The following is a 19,844-nucleotide window of genomic DNA, read 5'->3' on the forward strand; positions in this document are numbered from 1 at the left end:
GGAGATGCAAAATGGAGCTCAAGTGTAAGAAAAGGCAGTTGAAAACAGGACACTTTACTCTCCCTTGGAAAAGGATTAAGAGGACTGTAATAAGAAAATTGTATTTATATATTTGTAACTTTAATAAAGTAGATGCTTAACAACTGATACTGACCTCTACCACTGTAGTCTTCCCGTCTTATTTTTCTGTCTATTAATGAAAACACAATTCTCCAGTACAGAGACCAAAGACTGATTTTGCCATCACAACGACAGTAACAAAAGGAATAACTACTCCTGTATTTTCTATGTGGAACATCTACTTTATGAACAGAAGTTGACAAGTTGCACGCAAGGACGTTAACAGGGCTGGAAGGCCCTGGGAGCCTAGCCCTGGAAAAGATGCAACATAGTTGCATGCTTCCTGGCTGAAAAAAAACCTACTCACACAGTTTTAATCTGCCCATTTTTTTCCTAGATTGCTTTCTTGTCAGTTGATTACTGAGAAACTGAGTTGCATTGCAAAGTAAAAATCAAGTAAAAGCTCCTAATCTTACCTCCAGAAGGCAAATACTAAAATTGATCTATTTTTAATGTTAGCCATTTTACATATATCCTTTAACAACCCACTTAACCAGGAGCAGAAAAGGAAGAAATTAATCTATACTGATTCCATGTTAAGATTTTTGCCAAATGTAATTCAAGATATTTGTCTTAGATCAAGTGCAGTATTAAATATGGTATCATTTGACCAACGTACTGCTGGGAGACAATCACAGAATCTTGGTTGGAAGGGACCTCAAAAGATCATCCAGTCCAACCCCCCTGCCAGAGCAGGATCGCCCAGAGCACATCACACAGGAACGTGTTCAGGCGGGTTTGGAATATCTCCAATGAAGGAGACTCCACAACCTCTCTGGGCAGCCTGTCCCAAGGCTCTCTCACTCTCAGAATAAAGTTTTTTTCTGATGTTTATGTGGAACTTCTGTGTTCCAGTTTGCACCCGTTGCCCCTTGTCCTATCACTGCACATCACTGAAAAAAGCCTGGCACTGTCCTCCAGACACTTCCCCTTGCTGTATTTGTAAACATTGATGAGGTTGCCCCACACAAGAAGTTATTCATGGGACAGCAATGTGCCCTTGTGGTCAAGAAGGCAAATGATATCTTGGGATGCACTAAGAACAGTGTGGTCAGCAGGTCAAGGGAGGTTCTCCTCCCCCTCTACTCTGCCCTCGTAAGACCACATCTGGAGTGCTGTGTCCAGTTTTGGGCTCCCCAGTTCAAGAGGGACAGGGATATGCTGGAAAGATTCCAACAGAGGCTACAAGGATGATTTAGGGACTGTACATCTGTCATATGAGAAAAGGCTGAGAGACCTGGGGCTGTTTAGTCTTGAGAAGAGAAGACAAAGAGGAGACCTTATTAATGTCTATAAATATCTGAAGGGCGGATGTCAAGAATGGGCCAGTCTCTTTTCAGTAGTGCCCTGTGATAGGACGAGGGGAAACAGCACCAAGTTGCAACACAGGCTTTCTTTTTGTTGTTTGTTTTCAGAAATACATCATTGTATCCCTTGCCTACTGTCTTCACTGAAAACGCCTGTAAAGCCTCTGTCCATCATATGTGAAAAGACTTGGCAGTCTGGCAAAGTTGCCACTGACTGGAAAAGGGGAAATAAAACCTCTGTTTTCAATAAGGGAAAAAAGGAAAACCCGGAGAACTACAGGCCGGTCAGTCTCAGCTCTGTGCCTGGCAAGATCATGGAGCAGATCCTCCTGAAGGCTCTGCTAAGTCACATGGACAACAAAGGGGTGATTGGTGACAGACAATATGACTTCACTAAGGGCAAATCCTTCCTGACTAATTTGTTGGCCTTCTACAGTTGGGTCATGACATCGGTGGACAAAGGAAGAGCAACTAACATAATCTACCTGGACCTGTGCAAAGCTTTTGGTACTGTCTCACATGAAAATCTGGTATCAAAACTGGAACAGTATGGATTAAATGGATGGACCACTTGTTGGGTAACGAACTGGATGGATGGTCGCTCTCAAAGACTGGTGATCAATGGCTCAATGTCCAGATGGAGACCAGTGATTAGTGGTGTTCCCCAACACCTTTGTTTAGCAACATGGACAGTGGCATTAAGTGCACCCTCAGCAAGTTTGCTGATAACACCAAATTGTGTGGTGAGGTTGACATGCTGGAGGGAGGGGATGCCATCCAGAGGGACCCTTATGGACTTGAGAGGTGGGGGCTCGTGAAACAGCATGAAGTTCAACAAGGCCAATTGCAAGGTCCTACACCTAGGTGGGGGCAATCCCATGCACAAACAGAAGTTGGGTGGAAAACGGATAGAAAACAGCTCTGAGGAGAAGGACTTGGGGATCATGGTGGACAAGAAGCCCAACATGAGCAAGCAATGCGCACTTGCAAGCCCAGAAAGCCAACTGTGTCCTGGGCTGCACCAAAAGAAGTGTGGCCAGCAGATTAAGGGAGGTGATTCTCTCCCTTTACTCTGCTCTCATCAGACCCCACCTGGAGTAGTGTGTCCAATTCAGGAGCCCCCAACACATGAAGGACATGGAGCTCCAGAAGCGAGTCTAGAGGTGGGCCATGAAGATGAGGACTGGAGCACCTCTTCTACAAAGACAGGCTGAGGGAATTGGGGTTTTTCAACCTGAAGAAGAGAATGCTCCAAGGTGCTTGTAGCACCTTCCAGTACATGAAGGGGCCACAGGAAAGCTGGGGAGGGACTTTTTACTAGGGCGTGTACTGAGAAGATGAGGGGTAATGGATTAAAACCTGAAAGGGGGAAGAGTTAAATTCGACATCAAGAGGAAATTCTTCAGTGTGAGGGTGGTGAGGCACTGGAACAGGTTGCCCAGGGAAGTTGTGGAAGCCCCATCCCAGGAAGTGTTCCAGGGCAGGTTGGATGGGGCTCTGAGCAACCTGATCTAGTGGGAGGTGTCCCTGCCCATGCAGGGGGGTTGGATCTAGGTGATCTTGAAGGTCCCTTCCAACCCAAACAATTCTATGATTCTAGAAGAAGAAGAGACCTAGAAGAAGAGACCTAGAGACTCTAGAAGAGACCTATATTAGGTCAAAGAGTTTCATAAGTTTTTAAGACATAAAAAGAGGAATAAAGTACTTTGTTCACTTTATCCTGCTTTGGGGGTCACTGTTTTGTTTCTGAAAGAATCAACTGGAATTACTGTTGTCCTGTACATTAGTCCCCATCTTAGTATATTAACATCAATATTACTGTTTAACTTTCTCAAACTTGGTTTGTTCAATGTTATATTCACCATATTCGCTAAAATTGGGCAACCCTGAATTGATAGTTTAACAAAAATCCAAAAAGTGCCAGATATGAGCTGCAGTCCCTTCAGCTTCAACCACAATCCTGCATCACTCTGGGTCTGCATCGCGGTCCACTAAAATAACTGCCCTAATCTTTCTATGCCTTAGGATGGCATCGTCCAGTGGACATTGGGAATTCAAAGTAGTGAACATAACTGTGCTCTGCAGACAGTGGCACCCTTTCCAGAGATTCTCTGAGGGAAGCTTTAATTTGAGCTTAAGGCTTCACAGGAGCTCTACTAGTAAAGGTGCCCTGGGGACACAATGAATTCATATCTGCATAACATACACACACATCTCTGCACAGGAGGCCACACTAGTCACAGGTATGACAGGCAAATCAAATAGTAGGATCACCCACCAGCTTTTCTATTATCTGCCCCACTTTGTGCCAATTTCCTCCAGTTTCCCCAACACCTCTTTCTTTGCTGTTCTTCCTTAAGACATGGGATGGGGATTTGTCAAAGTCAATGAGCACTTTATTACAGCGAGAGTGCTCAATAATGAACAATTCAGCAATTTAATGAGATTCTGTAGATCTGTCTCCAGCCTGTCCATCAAGTTTCACTTCTATAAAGCACCCTGACACTAATCCTCTGGCATACCCAATCTTTACCCTGGGCTGAATATTAGATTCCTCCATGGTATATTGCATTACCACTATAACCTTAGCAAAAATGATGAACTTAACTACACTTGAGGCAATACAGCTGGTCTGATTTGATTTTCTTCTATTGGGTTGACTATGAGAGAAGTACTTACTTACTAAGATAAAGAAAAAAACCCAGTTTCTTATTACCTTCTGAATGCCTAAATTGGTAAAAATTTGTGTGTGTCTTTTAACTCATTTTGGGGACCTGGAATATTTATAAATATATATTTATTCCTGGTTGTACAGACTAAATTAAAAAGATACACCCACATTTTGCCTGCAGCAGAAAACTAGTTCAAAAAATTCTTCAGAACAGCATTAGTAACCTTTAGAGAGGCAATTATGATAACACTTAAATGGACAGTGTGGAGTTTGTTGTCACTCAAAAAGCAGCATATTACCTATAAGTATCTCTTCTTGGTATGACCCTGCAACAGAAACAGAAGCTTTGTCCTATTTGCCTCATGAAGTGTTCATTGACTGGAGTGCACATAATTAAGACAAGTACTTCTGAGTTCCTCCTGTAGGACAGGACAACGACACAAGATTTGGGAACTCTCACTTCCCAAACTTTCAGTAGGTTGCATAGGGTGTATGACTCTATATATGCTTGTTCATTACTGAGCTGGCATTAAATAACACTTGGGTGGCTCTTCCTGTAGCAACTTTTCTAGCTAAAGTACTTAACCAAGTATGTACCTAGGACATTTAACTAACCCTGCAGAGAAATTATGATAAAATCCCATTGGTCAGTCAGAGATACCTCATATATGAACTTGTACTTCAAAACTTTTTCTGATAAAGAGAATGTGGGACAGTACTTCAGAGTATCATGTTCAAAAAAAAACAAACCCCAACCCATCATCATGGGCAGTGTGTGGCAGATTCTGTTGTACTGACATCCTCCAGAGATTAGGACAAGCAATAATTTAACTTTACGTTAATATTTGTAGAAAATACAATATTTGTAAAATACTCCATTATCTAAAGCCTCACAGTTTCAGAAACAAATATACCAGCATCAGACTGAAGGATTAAGTTCTATCTGCATACTGGTTTTGCAGTTTGAGGAACTTAACTAGACATTTGTATTTTTAATGAATAAATATTTTGTTCCTGCATGATGTTATTAATCTACAGAACATGAAGCACCCCACAGATGAACACATATTTTACACTTTGAGAAAACAATGGCATATAAATGACATTGTTTGCTTAGAATAATCCAAAATATAAGTAGAAAAATAACAAGGACTGAAATATAAATCAATCTTCTGACACTCAGTCTTCTCTGTTGGACCAAGATAACCCACTTGCTTGAAAGAAGCCTGTGCTTTCTTTTTAGGAAGTTACATTCAACCTTGAAATACCCTGAATTACTTTCCTTCTATAAAACATGACAGCAAAAAGGTAAATAAAAGAAGTGTTTGGGTAACCAGTGTTACAGAATTGTCCTTGTGCTATATTGTGAATTGCTGTTTTTACAGACATATGCAATATGAAAGGAATGTTTCCAAGAACGGATTTTGTTTTAGGTTTTGTGTTTCTCTTTACAGGCTACATGTTTATTTTTTTTCATATTAGGTTTCCCAACCCACCTGCCTTCACACTAATGGTCACAATATAATGCTTTTATCTTGTTAATATTCTATGGCTGGCAACCTGGTTGCCTCCTAGAGCCAGTTTTTTCCAAGGAAATTATCACCACCTCCAGTTTTCTGCCACAAACCTTCCACTGATGCTTCCACTCATCAGGCAGAGAAGCCTGTGGGATGATTTGCTAACTTGCTTCAGGCAAAGTCAGCTGTGATGGCCTAAACTTTTAAAATTGATACTAAAGTTATACAGCTAGTTTGCCTGAAGTGAATGGGAGAGACTGCAGAAGCAGGTTTGCTGCCAGACTTGCAGCAGTATCCCCACCAGAGGCAATGACAATTGAGTTGCATGTATTGGCCATCTCTTCCCACCAACAAGGCCAGATCTGGAAGAAAATCTCTAGGCACATCTGAGTAACACAAGCAATAAGGCAAATGTTTCTTTCAAACAAACTAATTGCATTAACACAACACAACATTTTTTGAATTTCATTTTAAAACTTCCCTCGGTTGTTATTCACAGTTTTTACTCAAGTGCTCATTCTCCCTCGAGATTGCTCCAGGGTTTCCAAACAACAGATTACTGCTATGGTTTACAGAGCATCACACATTCTGCTTGTTCACCGATCTCCTTACCTGCCAGATTTGTTCTTCACTGAGTGAAGTGAGTCTATCACTTTTAAATACCTCTCGAAGGAGACAGTATGGGAGTGCCAGAACTTCTTCAGGATGACTCTTCAATAGCTCAGAGAGATGTTTTACTAAGAAGTCAACCACTGCAGTCTCCAACAAAGTGAGGTTGAAGAGGTCCGCAAGCTTATACAGGTCCAAGTAATTAAAACTATTTAATTCCTAAATGGGTGAAGCAAACAAAATAAGTCTCAGAAAAAAAAATAAAATAATAAACCCAAAACAAAACAGAAAACAAAAAACCCCACAGTCTTTTTTTTTTTCAGATAGTGAAAAAAGGGTTGGTCTTTTAGAAATATGGAGAAGAAAGGTACTGTAATTTGAAATTAATTAACACAGCCTCATTCAAAATGTATGTGTAAAAGTTACCAGAGAAAATGCAAATACATATGATAGTACTAATTTATATTGCAGCTGCTAAGTTTATATATGCACACAGCATCTGTAAGAAATACGGTTTAATATATAAAATAATAAACCAGCATGATTTACACTGTATGACAAGAGCTCACAGGAGTTAACAAATACATTTTTTTAATCCACTTGTTAACTACAATGGTTTGTTATAAAGCAATAGTTTGTTCATTATTTATGGTTTTGATTGAGCTAGAGCACCTGTGTAGTACAACTTTTAGTTCCATGAAAACTCACAAAATACAATGTGCTGAGCTACATTTTATTATGAATAAATTTATCTTCAATGAACAAACAGACCCTCTTTTTCTAACAACTGACATCGACCTATAGTGAATGTTGGCCTCATTCTCTCTCTCCCTCCTTCTAGCAGTAGGAAATCTGCAGAAACAAAAGCTACAGTGACTCAGTGCAGGAAGTTTTTTTTCCATCCTGGTAACAGATAACCTATATTTACAGGCTAGTCTTTCCAGCTTGGCATCCCTTGTAAATTAGCACCTGGACAGCCAACTACTGCTGCTCTAGACCGTACACTCTTCAGGGGAGAGGCCAAGAATTCATCTTTATTAGAGAAAAGCAGCCAGGATGCCTGGGAAATAAGCACATTTAGCTGTTTTCTCTGTTCTTGCTGTATGCTCACAGCTCCCTTCCTCTCCCCTCTGCAATCCTGCTTTTCATCTCCCAATTTACTGCACTGCTCCCTATCAGCTGCCTTCTCCTTGACCAGCTCCATGTGTGAAAATGACAAGAAGTCTTGTCAGTTTCACTTTGCTGGTTAGTTAACATAGGGACTAGAGCAAGAAAGAGAAACAGACTAAATTAAGTCAATTTCACTTTCACTGCTCTGCTGGATGGAATGGCAGCACCAAATGAAACTGACAAGAAATCTTGTAAATGTCAAATGAGCTGCACGGCTGGCAGATAGAGCAGAGCAACAGGGAAGATGGGAAAGTGCGAAGAGGAGGTTTTTTGGAATGTTTTATGGACTACATCTTGAACATGTGAATTGGGTGGCTGTCCCAATGACTGTGGAGCTGTTTATGCATATGCAATGGAGAGTGGAGAAAGAATTTTTTTCACCTGCTAAGAGGAGTCAGTACTGGAGGAAACTGAATCAAATGCCTGTGGAGGCTCCTGCTTGATACATCATCCATCCCCCAGTCTGAATGGTGCATCTCTCCTGACAGGCTTGTACATTAAAGGTAAATCTGATTAATTATCTACTTCAACTGCTGCACAGGAGTTTCACATTGTTTTCTTGGAAGAACAAAGAAAAGTTCTTTACATTGTCAGAACAAGTGCTAAGAGCCATCATCTCAAAAGCCACAGATACACTAGTGTCAGCTCCTCTTCACACAAATATATAGAAGGCAAGGACAAATCCTCCCGTTGCAGAATGAAAGAGAAAGAAATTAATTTTACATGAGAAGTATCTGCTCTGTGCACTTGCTCAATGATTTAGTATCTGCAGATATTAAATATAGTACCTCACCCCACCACTCGGTGTGATGGCCATGCAATGGTGGCAACAATGCATAGGAGTAAAATCAAAATCAAGATCACAGCATTTGAGAAGCAACAGCCATGGTTTATTGGTTCATTATGAGGAAAGGCTGAGGGAGCTGGGACTCTTTAGCCTGGAGATGAGAAGGCTGAGGGGAAACCTTATCAATGTATATAAGTATCTAAAGGGTGGGTGCAAGGAAGATGGAGACAGGCTCTTCTCAGTAGTTCCCAGTGTCAGAACAAGGGGCAACGGGTACAAGTTGGAACATAGGAAGTTCCATTTAAATATGAGGAAAAACTTCTTTACAGTGAGGGTGACAGAGCACTGTAACAGGCTGCCCAGGAGGGTTGTGGAGTCTCCACCTCTGGAGATATTCAAAACCCACCTAGATACAGTCCTGTGTAAAGCGCTCTAGGTTATCCTACTTCACTGGGAGAGTCGGACCAGATGGTCTCTAGAGGTCCCTTCCAACTCCAGCAAGTCTATGATTCAGGGATTTTCCCTGATTTGGAAGACTATCTTTTCAAAGAACTCCCTGATTGAATGAATGCCAAACATCCAAAAAGAAATTCAGAAGAGCTCAGTGTACATTTATCGAGCTCTTTTGTAGTCAACAGCTATATCTGGGGAGCATTAAAATAAACAAATAATCAAGCTTTGTGATTTGAGGATCAACAGCCCAACTTAAATACAGGCCCAATCAAATCCCACTGAGTGACAATGAAGGACAGATGGCTACTGGTGGACTTCAAAAGAGGGTAACACTGGAGCAACCATAATAAAACATTTCCTCATTAGAAAGAAACAGACACACAAATACAATTCTCCCTTGAAATATCTTCAGATTTTCAGAGAAAGACATGGTTAAGCCTTCATTTTTAGTCTGGTATTTTTGATGATCCCCCAACCTCCCTTATCCCCTCAAATCAACACCGATTGAAGTTCTTTTTCATGAAAGCTGTCACACAGTTAAAGCGGCCAAATACACTTATGTCTGGATAAACAAACCCTCACCAGTTGTGTATTTACAATTTTTTTTTTTCTTAGTATGGGTTCACTTATTGCAGATGCTTATTTATGTGCCTGTTTATTTATTTATTATGGGGGTTGATTCGTTTACTTATTTTCACTGGCAAACTTCAGAAAATATTTGATAATTTGCCTTATGTAATGTGCTTGTGATCTGCTGGACTTCCATTTTACTATTTGGTGAATACTGCAGATATATTTTGTTAACATTGGTCTTGGCCTGTAATCAGAAACATTAGTTTCTCTTTTTGTAAGGTTAGAGTGGATCTACAGGTTTATATTTCATAGACAAAGCAGCAAGTAGTGCATTAGCTTTTACAAATGAAAATTATCAGGCTGTCATACCAATATTCAAATCAAAATTATAGAGTACTATGCATTATTGTCCCTGTGATGATACTAGAGGGTAAAAATGTCACACTGAGATTGCAAGTTGTATATCACAGATAAGATAACCCAGCTCTTCATATAAGGTAAGACTTTCAGAACCATCAGACTAAAATGCAGTACAAAAATTGAAAAAAAAAAAAAAAATGCACCTTAACCTCAAGTTTTGAAAAAAACCAGCAGGAAGTATCAAAGCAATCACTGTCAACTCTGATTTGACTAGATTTGAAAACTAAACTCTTAATTTAATTCAAAACTTTGTTAAAAATTAAATAGCTTACTAAAAATTAAATAGGTTACTATGAAATTAAATTTAGGTGTGGTCATGAACAAGAGTTCTGGCAGTCTCTGGTTTTCCACAGATTTTATTATATTGTGTTAAAAGAACAGCTGCAAAACTTAAAAGTTGGATGCAACTTTCTTCCAGTAATGTATCACAGTATATGCTCTTTAAAAACATGCAATATAAAACAAGCTTATGTAAATTATTGAAACTTTTAATCTTGTTTTTATAAACTTTTAAATATATGCCACTTATCTTTTCTGAACTGAAGGATGAAATATGAACACAAGCAGAACTGTCACTAAGAACTGAAGAGAATTAGGGAAAGGTAGTGATCCTATCTCTTCTAATGTGATGTCTGTTATATTGCTGAAACACATCCAGGCTATGAAAATATGTAAAAGATTATATATACAGATCTTACAACTAACAGCTGAAGTCACTCTAAAATCCCACAGTAAACTTAAACCTATTTAATAAATCGGCCAAATTCTTTATTTAAATGTATCTGAATTATTATTTATCAGTGTCTACTTCTAAAGCAACACACAATCTTTGATCCTATGAATTCTAATACTGCACTTCCTCTCTGAAGTAAGAGAATCCATAGTTCTACATTACTGGTCTTCTGGTTCAGTAGTATCAACCTTTAGATGCCAAACCAATTTAACAATGAGCTGACATTTAAAACCCTCGTAACAGAAAATCAGTTTTCCCAACAAACATAATATGAAAGACAACAATATTAAATATCCAAAATAAATGATGTGACATTGTCCATGTTTTAATACAGAGGTGGATTTTAATACAGAGGTATGATAAATTGTCAAACAGGAATAATAGATATAAACATTGTCTTTAAATTACTGCCAAATCCATCTTTATTCATTTGTACTTTAAAGAATAATTGCCTTGCAGAAGCCACAGAAAAGGATGTTAAGTAACAGATTGATAAATTAGAGTTAATCATAACCAAGTACACAGCAGACTACAATATACTTCAATTCCTCTGCTCTGTGTTATAAATAGCAGAAAAAGCACAAGGAGAACTAAGGGGAAAGAATGCATTTCTTTATGACCTTATTTGAAAGATAAACTCCTTGGGGAAATACAATTTATTCAGATTATCAAGACCCTGCTGTGCAAATCTGCAGTCTGGGAGCACACTACAGAGATCAAACAATATTTACTTTATTCTGTTGGGTATAAAAGCTTTTAATGAATGCATAATTAAGACAGAAAAAAGTATATACAGCTTTAGAATTCCACTGCCAAGCCAAGCCATTAATATCCAAAGTACCCTACCCAGTTGTAACTCCACCTGCTTCCTATTTAGATTACAACACTGGTATAAATCAAGGTACTAAATGACTATCCCTGCTGCTGTAACAGAGAAGAGTTGCAAGGGGAAACTATTTCCCTTTTTCCTAAAAGAGGTTCAGCCTCATTAAAGAAAAAAAATAAATAAATAAAAGAAAGAAAAAAAAAAAAGAAAAAAAAAAGAAAAAAAAAAGTGTGAGGTCTCTGAGACAGGGACCTGTTTATTCAAAATCCTTAAGCAGTATCTAGCACAACAGGGCCTTGACTCCAAATTCTCCAGGTTCTCTGCTATGTTCAGTACCATGAACCAGCTGCACCAATCAAAGAGAACCTTGACATAAATCATAGCAAAGACAGACTCTAAATAGATAAAGGATGATGGCAAAATCAAAAAACTGTAGGGAGAAAAATATACTTATCTAAGCAACAAAAGGTATCAACAGCATTTTAAGAGAAAACAAAATCCAGTTGTTGGGTCTAGGTCCTCCTTTCTATGTCAATAGTTCTAGTTCTATGAAACCATTTACCAAAGAACAGCCCATGCAGGTACCCAACAGCACAGCAACAGACACACCTATTTCATAGTAAGCATAAGAACAAATCCTTGAAAAATTACATTTTAGATCTCCTTTAAAATTTTCCTCCACTAAACACCAAAGCCATCCAGTTGAACCATGAAAGACATTTTACTGAAGCCTGGTCATAACAGAACAGCTGGGTCAAAAATTTGCAAAGTCTCCAACTTTGCTTACTTTTCTTACAAGATCAGTGCAGACTGCAGAGGTATTTATAGGCATGGTAAACCATGACTTCATAAAATTATTTTTCCTGGTAGATCACTGCTTTTTCAACACTTTCTGTAATACTTTCTTTTGTTTTCTCTTTTAAACAAGAAAAGTGATTTTGCATCATTGCTGTTTTGTCAGAGTAGGGGATAAGAAGAAAAATATAAAAACATTTCAGCCCAATTATTTTTTTGCTTTCCTATGAGAATTCACTTCTCACTTAGTGTTTCCCTATATCTGCTTAATTTTCAGTTTCCATCCTGCTGGGTTGGTGCTAGTGAGCACCCTCTTCAAAGGCATGGAGGAGGCCTGTGACCCTCACAAGCACAGTAGAAAGACATGACATTCCCAGATTGCTCATGTGGTGAAACATGTGTATGGTCTTTGAAAAAGAAAGTGAAACATGCCTATATGTAGATACTCACAAGTAAAACCAAAGAAGGAAACATCATCTACAATCTCAGATAGGTTAAGTTATTAAACAGTACAAATATTTTCAAATAGCAATCAATTAAATATTTTAAGTGATCCTGATTATACATACTTTCCATGTATTGCACATGATTACATGTCTCATGGAAAGACATACAATAATGAAACCTTAAGATTACATGGTTGAAGTTTCATGGTACCATTGGAACAACCACAGGTAAGGTTCTGCAGAGTTTTCAATAGCTGCTTTTCCCTGCTAAACTTATGCATATTTTTGTTTTGGTTTATTTTTAACTGCACCCAGCACAGAATTTCCAAAAAAGAAAAGCTTCACATTCCACCTGGCTTCACATCCTGCCAGGAATACCTGGCAAAATAACTGTTCAGTATTATTTAACAAATAAAAACACAGGGAGGAAACAGAACATGGAGATCATCTAACCCTTCACCTGGCCCTTTTATACCATTTCAGACAGCAGAAACCCAAAGGGAGGATTTAATCAGATTTATCAATGCTCACAGGTTTTGCCAATTATGGGAGCCTGTCTTTTTTTCAAATACATTATGAGGAATGAAATAATCCTGCATTCTTTACTCCAGCAGAAATAACAGAATATTAGTACATAGTCTTTACAGATGTTTTATTCCTTCTTATTTCTGCTCTTACAGTGCTTGAGGAAAGCTGAAAATTACTTGGCTAATCCATCAACCACCAGCAATCTCTTATGGTAAATGTTCATCTTTTCTGTTGCTAATATTGTCAAATCCAGAAAGAGTAACTTTTGTGCTTTAGAAACCCAAAGTTCACGGGAATAGCTGTTAAAAAAATAATTACCATCAACAATCAGAATAAAGAAAAATAGGACTGTACAATACTATTGCTTCCAATTCTTCTGCAGACTTTGCAATAGTTTAATGCCATGAGAATAAAGCAGCAGAAGCCTATTCTCTATACTGGACAAGCTCATCAAATCATCTTCATCATAAATTGAGAAAGATTCATCTTCAAACTCACTCTGTTCTTCTCCTAACTACCACTGTGAGAAGGTTCAGCTGATTTTGAGATTCTGTCTCCTAATTTCCAGCTTAATTTACTCAGACAGTTTATATGCATTTGTTCCTGTGCCAACAATATCTTTTAGTTTTAACAGCACTGTCTCTTTTCCTGCTGCCTGCTCCCCAACTATTTATTCCCTTGATGTATTTACAGAAATCAATCATATTCCTCCTCAGCCCTCATTTAGATAGACTAAACAAGCCAAGCTTTTTTAATCTCCTCATGTAAAACAGGCCTTCCTGATCATATTAGCTGCCCTTTCCTACCTCTCTCCCAGTTTGACTCCTTTACTCTTCCACATGGGCAAACTCTGTAGTACTGATGATTTTTCAGCAGTACCTTGTACATCAGCATTAATATTTCCTTAGCTTTGTAAATTACCTTGCATGCCATATCCTAGAATCAAATTGCCTTTTCTCTTGATAGTATCACAGCAGTAGCTCAAAGCCACCCGATGATTTGATACAGGAAAACTCTCTGAAAAGTTAGTCCTCGAGTGAGGCACAGTAACAGCTCTTCTGTCTGCCAGGCAGGACAGAAATAGAATGACATGTTACAAATGGGAATAGAGTATGATCCACTGAGATGCAGGAGATTCTACTGAGAATGCTCAGAAATTATTTTTCCAATTTTTTATTTAATTTCTTTCTGTATTTGATTAAAAGAGCTTGTAACTGTCCTGGTCCTTATTGAGGGAAAATTATTTCAATATTTTTCTTAAGATTTCTTCCAAAAGTAGGAAAAGAAATCCTCTTAACATTTTGAAAAACAAAGTAAGTTTTAAATCAATATGAAGTATGAAAATATTCAAATATGTCCAAAAATACAAGTCAGTAGAAAGTTTCTAATACACACTATTTTAAAAGGCAATTTTTATTTTTAATCCCCATTTCCATCACCAGCATGGAAGGGAGGGGGAGAATGGGAAGGAACAAAACAAAACCACAACATTACTGGTAGATCTGTTAGTAGAGGTTTCAATGCCTTTTTTCAATAACTTTTGCCAACATTTAATACTACAAAGGTGAAGTTTTTCAGCCTCAAGCTTAATCTCTTTAAAATCCCTTGGAAAACATCTCAAAAAGTGCACTACACATTACTAAGAATGAGACTGACAAGAAAAGACCATTGCTTTTCCACATTAAAAACATTCAGAACTAAAATAGCTGATAGGAGTTGCCATCAGTGTGAAAAACCCCCTTCATCAGCCTCTAGAGAAAGAAATAATTTGAATATGCTCACCAACGACTTCTTTGAACTTTGCAGCTAAAAGCTCATCCCAGTCCAGCTGCACTGTCCATAATCTATTCCACAGCTAAGCAAGATCCCTTCTGCATCATTGTCCTCTGTGGCCAAATCACAATGACAAAACCTGAAGGCCGAAAGACCGTTTCTATCGTGCTGCTCAGGATTCACTCTGGAGCCCCAGCAGGTCAGAGAAAGACACTATCACTTTCAAATGCAGAAGCATGAAAAAAAACAGGTGAGCAGATCAAGACAAGAAGCCCAGAGATGGGTGATAGGTCCTCCAACTGCTCTGCATAAATGTAAATGAACAATGATAAAGATGGATAGTGGCATGATAGTCACTAACTAAAGAAGGAAGTAAACACCTACAATGTTGTGCTGAAGAGCAAACAGGGAGCATATTCCAAAATTATCAACACGCTAGAGTTCACACTCTAGGTATAAAAATGAACAGGGGAGGTGTTCATGTGCAAAGAATCTATCATATGATTCAGGCTGCTCTGTTTCAGAATATTTTTATGACATCTTATTTCTGGAGCATTCCAATGAGGTATAGGTGTGCTCTGTAATAAACCCAGCAAGGGACCACTTTTCTTAAAAACCTGTCTGCTTCAGAATCCCAGGCAATAGCCTGTCACCAAATGCTTAAGGATTATGAAGCTAATAAACACATCTAAAAATGAATTGGATAAGGATAATTGTAGTGAGGTGGACATCTAATGTTACTACAGAATGAAACAAACGTGAGGAATGACAGGTTAATTAACAGAGACATTTGGATCTCAGAAATACTTGCTGAACAGCTAAAGGCAACAAAACTTTCTCAGTTATTTTAAGGCAGTAAGTATCCAGCACAGGATAGCTCAATACAGACTATAATTTTGATAGACATACCAGAATCAGTCACCAAATTGATATCAGTAGTTCCTAATGCGCTCTAAGAATCACATCATGCCAGCTATCTACTAGCATTTGACTTGTATCAAAGGAATAAGGCATCAGAAGAGAAACTTCTTTTTTGGAAATCTCAAAAGTGCTCATTTTCACAAGTTTACAAGAAATATTGGCAGAATACAATGGGACAAATTTAACATAAGAAATATCAGAAAAAGTTCAACATTATAATATTTCATACATTTTGTATGTTACATTATTTTAGTAGGATGCCTCTTAGATGGATACAAGATTTGTCCAAAGACAATCAATCTCAAAATGAAGTTATTAAGCTAGAAAACAGGGTAACTTTTTCCAGCAAAGTCCTCAAGGAATTGATTCCTGGTCCAATACTGTTCAAAATTTAATTGATCATGAGAATGGTAAATCTTCCCTGCAGAGTTTGCAGAAGACTCTGCAGAAGTAGTGGGTTAACAAATCATTAGAATGTCTAAATATGAGTCCTGTTTGGCTTTCCTGGCAAAGTGATCACATGAAAAAAAAACAGCTGAGAACCAGTAACATAGCTGATACAGAAAATATACCAGGTTCTGTTTGAAGCAATACCCACAGGCCATCAGGAGGTGCTAAAAAGCAGTCGTAAATAGCACCAGCAGTTCTCAGAACAGTGCTGTGGCAAAAAAAGGCTCATGGCATAAAAAGCACACAGAATACTGTCCAATAAAATAAACAAACCCTCTTGCTGCTTCAATATTGCATTTTTAAGGCTACTGCTTAAATATTGGTCCTAGTTCTGAAGCCCCCTCCTTTAAGGATATGAAAACACTATAAGCTGGAAAACCAAACTTCCCAGATTTAAGGGGCTCAACTTAGTTTTTAAAGAAAGATTCCTGGAGGATTTGATCTGGGGCAAAGATATTTATAAAACTGAGAGAATATACAAAAGTTAAAAAATTATGACAAAAATTCTGACCAGATTTTCAGAAAATAATTTCTGGGTCATGAATGTAGGATCAAAGTTACCCATTTCGCAAATCTGCATTAAAAAAATGACTTCAATAAAACAAGTTTTTTGCCAGTTAGTTGTCTGTACAGGAAAAGAAGGAAACACAACTGACTTCACCTCAAAAGTCACAATAAATTGTTTGCTCACAGCACTTAACCAAGGCAAATTCTCATTTTACAGAGAAAAAAGGAGGAGCAGAGGGATAATTTAAAAGATTTCTCATGATGCAAGAAATAGAACCTAAATGCCTGGAACCCACTCCAGTGCTCTAGTAGTTAGGTAATCCTTTTCCTTCCCACCCCCAGCTTTAACACAATTTAAAGTTATTTCTACAGCTCAATCTAACAGCAAAATGTCAGTAACATGTTTTGTATAAGCATTATATCCCAGTAAAATAAAACCCCCTACAAAATTTATGCAGTGGAAAGAAAATCTCTCTTTCCCATGACTGTGAGCTATGCTGATTAGTAGGTTTACCACATAGTAATCAGAAATTATTTCAGGAGGTAAACAGAATAAAAAGGGATAGCAGTAGTCCACACACCAGAAGTAAAAGAATGAAAAAAAATTCTGGAAGCATCACTGAATTTAAAAAATACAAATTTAGTATTTGGGAGGACTGAGGGGGATTTGCTTGTATTTTAAGCATTATTGACTAGGGATTCACTTCGCGCTCTCTTGGTCAGAAATTATTATAAAACTGACTCTCAAAAACAGAAAACCTAGAAAGGTCAAAGCCCAATGTGAAAAATGGACCTCGACTCAATGTCCACTTTCACACTTCTTACATCTGACCTTCAGTAGTGCCAAACAAGTCACAACTCCTTCCAAAACTAACACATGAATATTCACACTGCCAAAGGTGCCAAGCATTAGGAAGGCATGAACCTTCCAAGATCACAATGACTTTTATTTAGTTTCTAGCAGTTCTTAGAAAGAATTAAAAAATAATTTCTTCCCCCTCACCAAATTCAACTTTTGGTCCAGGGCTGAATGCTGCTGTATGAGTCCAGAACTTGAATAGAACTTTAGAACTTTTTACCAATTATGTGTACTACATATGCAAGTTAAGACTCAGAGCAGTATCCAGGAACTCAAATGCTGTCAAGCATTTAGTTGCAATACACATGCAATTTCAGTCTTTGGGGGTCCCTGACATCATCATTGTATACATGTCCTCCTGCATACTGCAGTCACCCATGAAGATGGTAATGCTGCAAATACAAATAAAAATTCTGTGAGGCTGGCAAAAGTTACAGGCACATCTAAACATTGATTTTGGGCCTGGCATGAAATGTTAGGCCTGTCCTAGCTTTCTCCATGCCCACAACATGCCATTTAAAGTCAGTGAGAATTCCAAACCCAGTGTGTTCTGGGGGCTGAACCTACTTGAGGTTACTACAATACTTTCCCCATGATAAACAAATGTGTTTAGATGCCATGGAAAGTCAAGGTCTTTTGCATATATAATGAGAACAAACGTGGCTTATGGTAAACAAGGAGAAAACACTGGAACGGAATTTAGAAAAAACCTCCTTTGAGGGGTTTTGGAAACTTTCACAACAAGGGTCAAAGTGTTTACAAGGCAAGACCAACCAATATGTATCACTACCCCTCTAATCCAGGGGATGTAGCAGCTCCTATTAAAATTACCGTAGAGGCAATTCTATGTATTACCAGCTCAATTCCCACTAAACCACAAATGAAAGTCCTGGTTTTAAGGAATTCAACATCCAACACCACCTGTGCAGCTAGACACACTCTGTGTAGCAAGTACAAACTCTGTAAGACTGTTGAAACAGATGGGAAACTTCACAGCAACTTCCCCCTAATTAAAAACCAGATGTTTAGAACAGATCACACTGGAAAACAAGCAAAAAAAGTTACAAACATTTTTCAGTTTGGAATAACACTTGCAGGACATTATTGGTGGACAGGCTGGAGAGGTGGGCCAGTGCAAACCTTATGAAGTTCAACAAGGGCAAGTGCAGGGTCCCACACCTGGGTCAGCACAACCCCAGGCACAAATACAGGCTGGGGGAAGAATGGCTGGAGAGCAGTCCTGAGGAGAAGGACTTGGGGTGGTAGTTGATGAGAAGCTGGACATGAGCCACCAGTGTGTGCTGGAGCCCAGAGAGCCAATTGTGTCCTGGGCTGCATCAAAAGAAGTGTGGCCAGGAGGGCCAGGGAGGTGATTCTGCTCCTCCACTCTGCTCTGGTGAGACCCCATCTGGAATACACAGCTCTGGGGCCCTCAGTACAAGAAAGATATAGACCTGTTGGAGAGGGCCCAAGATGATCAAAGGCCTGGAGCATCTCTGCTATGAAGACAGGCTAAGAGATTTGGGGCTGTTCAGCCTAGAGAAGAGAAGTCTCCGGAGAGACCTTATAGTGACCTTCCAGTACTTGAAAGGGGCCTACAGGAAAGCTGGGGAGGGGTTTTTCACCAGAGAAGACAGTGATAGGACAAGGGGTAATGGTTTTAAACTGAGAGAGGGGAGATTTAGGTTAGATATTAGGAAGAAATTCTTCACCCTAAGGGTGGTGACGAACTGGAATGGGTTGCCCAGGGAGGTTGTTGATGCCCCATCCCTGGAGGTTTTTAAGGCCAGGTTGGACAAGGTTTTGTGCAACCTGATCTAGTGGTTCCTTGCTCATGGCAGGGGGCTTGGAACTTGATGATCTTTAAGGTCCCTTCCAACCTTAATGATTCTATGATTAATACAGTTGTTGATAACATGAATCTTTTAGCTTATACCTTTAAGCTCGTATCTTTGATTTTTAGAATTAGTGAGATGAATGAGGACAATTCATAGCTTTCAAAGCTCTGATTATGTACTGGCTGAAGATTCAGTAAGACACGACACAGATTTATATTCATTCTGGGTTGAAGGCCTACTCAATACCCTGGACAGAAATGTAGTTACATAGAGTTACATTTGCATCACAATTCTGAAGCAAGACACTGGTTCCCTGCCAAATTCTACTCCTATGCAGTTGTGCAAAGAAAATCCTATAAATGATGGAACATGCTAAAATGCTTTCTCATTAACTTCTGCTAAGAGATCTACTGGAAAATATCAACTACCTTACCTGTAACTTGTTTTATTTGCACTCACCTACAAACTGAAATGGTTCAGCAAAAAATAAACCTTTGTTAAGCACGAAAATAGTATTTAAGAGTAGTTAAAATTAAATAGT

At 38.6% G+C, this 19,844-nt stretch overlaps 1 protein-coding gene across 3 annotated transcripts in view; it reads right to left on the reverse strand.

Moving 5' to 3' along the window:
- Window positions 1-19,844, reverse strand: part of KLHL32 (kelch like family member 32) — a 114,172-nt gene that overhangs the window by 33,104 nt on the left and 61,224 nt on the right. For 2 of the 3 annotated variants that reach the window (XM_051615621.1, XM_051615620.1), the window contains one exon: window positions 6,228-6,443. The exons of the other annotated variant lie outside the window; for it this stretch is intronic. In XM_051615621.1, coding sequence (XP_051471581.1) covers window positions 6,228-6,443 — 216 coding nt within the window. The remainder of the gene's footprint in view (window positions 1-6,227; window positions 6,444-19,844) is intronic. 3 annotated transcript variants of the gene reach the window in all.

The sequence above is a fragment of the Apus apus genome, chromosome 3 (assembly GCF_020740795.1).
Source record: "Apus apus isolate bApuApu2 chromosome 3, bApuApu2.pri.cur, whole genome shotgun sequence".
NCBI classification, from domain to species: Eukaryota; Metazoa; Chordata; class Aves; order Apodiformes; family Apodidae; genus Apus; species Apus apus.